Source organism: Oryza glaberrima, chromosome 3 (genome assembly GCF_000147395.1).
Source record: "Oryza glaberrima chromosome 3, OglaRS2, whole genome shotgun sequence".
Taxonomy (NCBI): Eukaryota; Viridiplantae; Streptophyta; class Magnoliopsida; order Poales; family Poaceae; genus Oryza; species Oryza glaberrima.
Window position 1 is genome coordinate 32,569,204 of NC_068328.1, and position 6,682 is coordinate 32,575,885.

General features: G+C 43.5%; 1 protein-coding gene across 1 annotated transcript; it reads left to right on the forward strand.

Moving 5' to 3' along the window:
- The first annotated feature begins 427 nt into the window (after positions 1–427).
- On the forward strand, positions 428–4,226 carry LOC127768571 (transcription factor UNE12-like). The gene is made up of 7 exons (XM_052294179.1): positions 428–775; positions 913–1,008; positions 1,107–1,229; positions 1,973–2,038; positions 2,398–2,463; positions 2,551–2,625; positions 3,816–4,226. The coding sequence occupies exons 1-7, from the start codon at positions 548–550 to the stop codon at positions 4,044–4,046; spliced, it is 885 nt and encodes a 294-aa protein (XP_052150139.1). The 5' UTR covers positions 428–547; the 3' UTR covers positions 4,047–4,226.
- The last annotated feature ends 2,456 nt before the right edge of the window (positions 4,227–6,682 follow it).

Here is a 6,682-nt window from a genome sequence, read left to right on the forward strand (position 1 = left end):
CCATATTACAACTAATTTTTTTTTAGTGGTGTGAAGACTTGACCTGCGTCTTCTTTAAAAAATAAAATCCAAACATACACGGTGTTACTGGATCTCCCGGCCCTACAGAATTGGGCGAGATGGTGACTGATCTCATGGGCCATGACGTATACAAACCTATATGGGCCTTCGCTCTATTTACTGGCCTGGTTTAGACATTGGCTTCCTCCTTACCTCGGGAGGCCTCATTTATATGGGCCTTGATTTCAGTTCAGATTCCAAGCTTACCCACCCACCTAAAAGGCCCCCAATTTAGGCCCATCACATCGAGGCCGAAACGCGAAGTGACAGTGACAAGGGAAGGACGGCCCACGTACAGCCCATCAAGGCTCATATCCACTTCGCCTCTTCCCTTTGATGTTGCGAGTGAATAAAGTCGAAGCGACTCCTCCTCCGATCCCCACCTCGCTTCACACTAGCCGAGGAGACGCGAGCGCGAGCTGCTCTCCTCTCCTCCCGCCCCGCGTCGCCGACGTCGAGGCGGCGGTCGACGTCGACGTCGCCGGGGATGGCCGGGCAGCAGCCGCAGCAGCAGGGCCCACCGGAGGACGACTTTTTCGACCAGTTCTTCTCCCTGACCAGCTCCTTCCCTGGCGCCGCGCCGGGCGGCCGCGCCGCCGGTGACCAGCCCTTCTCCCTCGCGCTCAGCCTCGACGCCGCCGCGGCGGCCGAGGCTTCCGGGAGCGGGAAGAGGCTCGGGGTCGGCGATGACGCCGAGGGTGGCGGCAGCAAGGCGGTGAGTGCGCGCGCGCGCGCAATCCTCTCTCCCTCTCGCTAACTTTCCCCATTTTTGCTTTTGCGTTGGCTCTCCTCGTTCGAGTGGGAACGGAGGCGCGTGTGCTTGCGTGATAAGCTTCGAGCTCTCCTCTGTAGGATCGGGAGACCGTGCAGCTCACCGGACTCTTCCCGCCGGTGTTCGGCGGCGGCGGCGTGCAGCCGCCGAACCTCCGCCCCACCCCGCCTACCCAGGTGCTCTGTTGCAGCAGCGGATTGTGTCTCAGTTCGAAATCGGCAGAGCTGGTGCTAATTTTTGTTGTATTTCGGCGGCCTTATGGCGAATTTTTCAGGTGTTCCACCCGCAGCAGTCGAAGCAGGGCGGAGCAGCCGTCGGGCCGCAGCCGCCGGCGCCGAGGCCGAAGGTGCGAGCGCGGCGTGGGCAGGCGACCGACCCCCACAGCATCGCGGAGAGGGTAATCAAATCAGTTCCCGCAGTTACACTCTCTTAGCTTATGGTCTTTCATCTTGGGTATTTTACTGTTGAGAACTTGTGATCTGCATAAGTCACTGTACCATTCAGACATGCTGTTTGGCGTTTGTAAGGTGATCAGGTTTTAAATTTCAATGCTTGTAATGCAGAGGAAATAATCAGTTGTCTCATGCTACGAGTGAGTCACCGAAGCAGTTCTGTTGTAATGTGAGACTGTGAGTGCAATAATGCACTCTCTTGTTAGGCAAGTCGGATCAATTAGGACTTTCAAATTCGAAGGGATTGTCACCCGTGATTTTTTTTCTCAGATAAATGTACAGAACAAATCCAATTTGTAAGAAAAATATAGCATGTTCTAAAAGAGGATGTTACTTTAGATAGATGATGGCCGGCCATTTGGCGCAGTTATAAGGTGTTTTCCTTCTGGTCTGTACTATTATACCACAAGTCTTATCTTTTTGACAATTGATATGTCATGCCGCAATCCTGTCATATAGCAAATGTCATGTAATTGTTATCTAGCTGTAGAATGCTTCTGCTTTAAGATAGGTTCTCAGTACTTTGTTTCTAGCAGTTGTAGATGTGTCCGATGCTCATTTGCTGTTATTTATATGAATGACCACCTTACTTTAGGCTGCATATTCTCACTTTTCATATTTTTTTTAAATTTTTGGTCTTCTAAGTGTTTGATCAGCAGTGCTCTGAAGCATATTTGTTCTGATGCAGCTAAGAAGAGAGAGAATAGCAGAAAGGATGAGGGCCCTACAGGAATTGGTCCCCAATACAAACAAGGTAATATTATTTGTTATACTTTTAGGTGTTATTATAAGGGTAAAGACTTCTGTGGTTCACATGCTAGCCATTGAAAAAATTTTGGCAAGTGGTTTGGGTCATGATGTGCTCACAATATTATATTAATGCTTTTTTAATATAAATTTTCTTCTTTAAAAGAGTGTTTTGGTTCACTGAGAACCATGCGATCAAATCTTAGTATGCTGTCCCTTTTGAGATAAGCAAGAGCGCATCCTTAGGGTTATATGCATGCTTAAAATAACATGTGATTTTACTACTATAATACAGAGTTCCGTAAATTGCAACATCAGAGGTTGACTATGGGGGAAATAACTCTGATGTCTTCTTGAACTATGCAGACAGATAGGGCAGCTATGCTAGATGAGATCCTTGATTATGTGAAATTCCTGAGGCTGCAAGTAAAGGTTTGGTTCACTATGCTATTATCTAGTAAGCATAAACCACATTTTGTGTTTTTAGTTGTTTGATAGAGCATGATTCTATGGTGGTAGGTTTTAAGCATGAGCAGGCTGGGTGGCGCGGGTGCTGTTGCGCAGCTGGTTGCTGATATTCCACTTTCAGTTAAGGTAAATCTGTGGCCATTAACTAATATATAGCACTGTGCCCAGTTACTTTCTCTCGACTTAGTTTTTACTGCCATTCTTAATATACTTCCTTCGGTCAAAATTATTTGACGTTGGCTATGTGGTTTATTTGTTAGTTCAAGGTTTTCTTCTCTCTTGTATAAAAGCAATACATCAAGCATATCATCCTCATAACTATGTATAGTAAAATTGTGAACTAATTGCTCTCTGCAGTGCCTATTTTTCATTCTTTTAAATTATATGCTACTTGTTCTTGCCCATTCTCTCTCTCCCTTCTCCTCCTCTTGCTCCTCCCTCCTCTCTCTGTGTGTGACTGCAGAGAAATTGATGGATGTTTGCTACATGGGAAAGCATCAGCCTGTACTTAAATCAGATCTCCATACAAAATAAAAGCACCTTTGTCTTTGTTTCATACTGACAATTACTCTGTATTTCCACTTTATTCAAACAAAATATGAATCAGTTTTCCCTTGCAAGAATCATTCTACTTCTGATTCCTCTATTTTTCTCTCGTGAAGTTTTTCACTTCTTTCTTCTAGACAGTGGTGCTGAAAGGCAGTTCCCACTCACCACCTTATTTTCACTGCTGGCCTTTTATTGATTTCTTGATCTAATTGTCTATGTCAGTGCAATCCATTTGTACTTTTGCTATCAGTGACAGTGATTGTAGCTTTTCCTGTCTCTTCTTGAACATAAAACTTCTATGTCTATAGTTTAACAATAATGAATAGTGTTAAAGTCTTAGCAAGATGAAGATATGACACATTTCTACCATATGACAACATGTCTTGTAGATCCCACATTAAAGTCTCTCTCATCTCTAGTTTCCTGATGAGCACAGTGTCTCCATTAGGCTTTTGCTTGCTTCAGAGCCCAATTACAAAGACTTGTATACTTCCTGATCCCCATCGATCGCTCCATAGTACTCCTTCCGTTTCACAACGTAAGTCATTCTAGTATATCTATCTAGATTCATTAACATCAATATGAATGTGGAAAATGCTAGAATGTCTTACATTGTGAAACGGAGGAAGAAGCAAAAGAATGGTGTGCATTATTTCTTTCGTGAACGATCACACCTTCACTCAAGGAATCAATTTGAGAGTCCTTTTCCGTCTCTGCTCTTTCATATCTTTTGGTTGTTAAACTGTATCTTGCTTTATTTTCGTTAGGGGGAAGCAAGCGATAGTGGGGGCAACCAACAGATTTGGGAAAAGTGGTCAACGGATGGCACAGAAAGACAGGTAGCGAAGCTGATGGAAGAAGACATCGGGGCAGCGATGCAATTTCTCCAATCCAAAGCACTCTGCATGATGCCAATCTCGCTCGCCATGGCAATCTATGACACACAACAAACACAGGATGGACAACCAGTGAAGCACGAACCCAACACTCCTTCCTAGTATAGTAATAGCAACTGTAAGTCTGTAACATGAATCGTTACAACCCCTAGTAGACATCAACCTATCAAAGTGTAAGATAAAACAGCTCGTTTTGATTCACTAACAAGGAGGCAGGAAAAGACCTAAGAGATCCTCTCCACTTGAAGTTGTACCAATGGTATATGATGTCACCTTTCGTTATCATCTTTTGTTCAAAGGTGCTTTGATTGCAAGGATATGGTAAGCAATAGCCTGCTCATCCTCCTACACCTTTCAATGCCCCTATGAGCGCGGGTGATTGAGAGAGCTACTAAAGAGTCTGGCATGCTCTCACATTGTCTCTTTTCGAGTCTGTAGTGCACCAGCCATACACTTTGTGGTGGGGACTGCTTTTTTGGTAGTGGGTGTTTGGACTAATCAAAAGGGATTGATGTATGCCTGTGTCTGCAGCCTGCACAATGGTTGACGGAATTTGAACACAAGATGAAATGGAAGATGATTTTGATGGTGATGTTCATTTATCTCCATTTTTCCAAAGTGGAGGCGGAGGCTTTGGTCAATGGAGGCTGAGCGTGCGCTAAGCTGATCGCTAGTGGGTCTGCTATCTACATCTACATGCACTACTGTTGTATCTATTGTGACATACTCTTGATAAGAACTGCGGTATAAAGTTTAATCTTTCTATTGGCGATTAATCCATAGAATTACTTTGTATTTTCTGCCATGAGTTCTCAACTACCCACATTATTTGTGAAGAACAGCTGTTCTTGTACTGTTCACTGCCCTCTACCACAGGGTTTCCTGAGTTTGTGGACAAATTGTGAGAATCTACAGCAAGGACTATTGAGTTTTTTTTTTGTCAACTGACGATTTGTTTGGATGTTACTGTAAGCAATTCACCCATCTCAATACTTGATATGTGCTCACATGTTAATAATTCATGGGTTAAATATCTGGTCAAGTTTATACTTGCACTAAGGTTGTTTATCCTGCATCTTTGATTTTAAAAAGTTTGATTTCAAGTGTGATTACTTATCTGGGAACTGTTCTATAAAAAAGTGACGGCTACCTTTTATTTCTACAGGCTGAAATATTGATTTGCAGGAAGAAATGAAGTTTGTTCCTTCCATTCATATGTTTGTGCTATACTGCAGAAAACTGCTACCGGTTTTAGTGCTTTTGGTACTCCAATGGTGCTATCCTTATCTCTCTGATGATATACATAATTTTTACTCATCAAGCTTACTTTGCATTTTCTAATGGCACAGTCAATGGTATCATGCACTCATATGCTGTGCTTGGCTGGAGAGGAAACTGCTGGGCTGACTATACAGCGGTCGAAATTTTTTGTGCTCTGCTCATGTCTGAATACTATGGTTCATTGATTGATTTGTGTATTGCAGAGCTCCTGGTAAACCAGGTAAATCTGCTTTCAACACATTGTGTCAGACTTTTTGGTGTTATTCTGCAGTTTTTTTTAAAAAAAAAATAACTGAAGATGGCTGCATTATGTCCGGCAAACTTGTGAAAATGACCCATTTGCCCTTGCCAACATAGATAGGGGTCATTTTCATGCAAAATTGGCAATTTGTAAAGATTTACTCTCTCTTTCCAATGATATATTTGTAAATTCATCCGAAAGAATAGCATCTTATGAGTGACCGTCCATAAAAGTACCAAATAGTCAAATTCCCCATCAAGAATCAGGATAACTCACGAGGGATCTGAAACTTGGGATCCCCTGGAGCCTGGGTCGTTGAGACGGTGGATTTTTATTTTAATTTTATATGGTTGAGAGAGTGGATAAATAGGTGCGTTGGCCACGGCTCACCGAATAGGCAATGCCATGTCGACCCACGTGCTGAGACTGGAGCCTAAGCATGGCGGCCATGGCCCAATGAGATGTTGGGCCGTATCGTGTTAGGCTAGTATGAATTGGGTATGTGTGTTGTGCCGGAGGTCTGTAGCCCAAATTCAACATATACCAAGAAAAAAATGCGAATAGTCCGTTGCATCCTGCTACACAAACTTGGGAAGATCTGGCGAGGTCCTCCGCTCATCGATAGCACATTCCTCTTCCTCCTCGTCAAGCACTGTCATGGCACTTCGTTTCCTACTTCCTTCGTCTCGAATCAATGAGCTGCCAATGATCGACACGCTCAGTGGTTGTGCTCACGACTGGGCCGGCCGCACCACTATGCTGTTGTCTCTTTTTCATGTACCCTTTTAGTGTAATCTGTTGGCAACACCTGGGGATCCAATGGAATCCAAATCTGGAATTTTATCAGATGGTAGTATTGGCAAGAATTCAGTTCGCGCATAAGGGCTTTTTGGAAATCTTCTTCTTGGCTGCTTGGCATATCTGGAAGCAAAGAATGGTTTCATCTTCCAAAATAATCACCCCACCTTCCAATCGTGGAGATTACTTTTCAAAAATGAAGTTCTTCTGCATATGTGCATAATGAAGGATCCTCTCAAACAGCTGGTTTTAGACTGGTTAAAAACTATATAGGAATCCTGTTTTCGTTTCCTTTTTTCTCTCTGTAACTTTGTATATATTCTTTTCATTTATAAAATTACACTGCTGGGCAAAGCCTTGGCAGTTTCCCCGGTCAAAAAAAAATGCCTACATCGATGAGCATCCACCATCGCTTTCC

Excerpts from the sequence above, each read along its gene's own strand:
- LOC127768571 (XM_052294179.1), top strand. The coding sequence starts at position 548 with ATGGCCGGGCAGCAGCCGCAGCAGCAGGGCCCACCGGAGGACGACTTT. Across the intron at positions 1,009-1,106 it reads GCCCCACCCCGCCTACCCAG|GTGTTCCACCCGCAGCAGTC; the intron begins GTGCTCTGTTGC and ends CGAATTTTTCAG. Across the intron at positions 2,626-3,815 it reads ATATTCCACTTTCAGTTAAG|GGGGAAGCAAGCGATAGTGG; the intron begins GTAAATCTGTGG and ends TATTTTCGTTAG.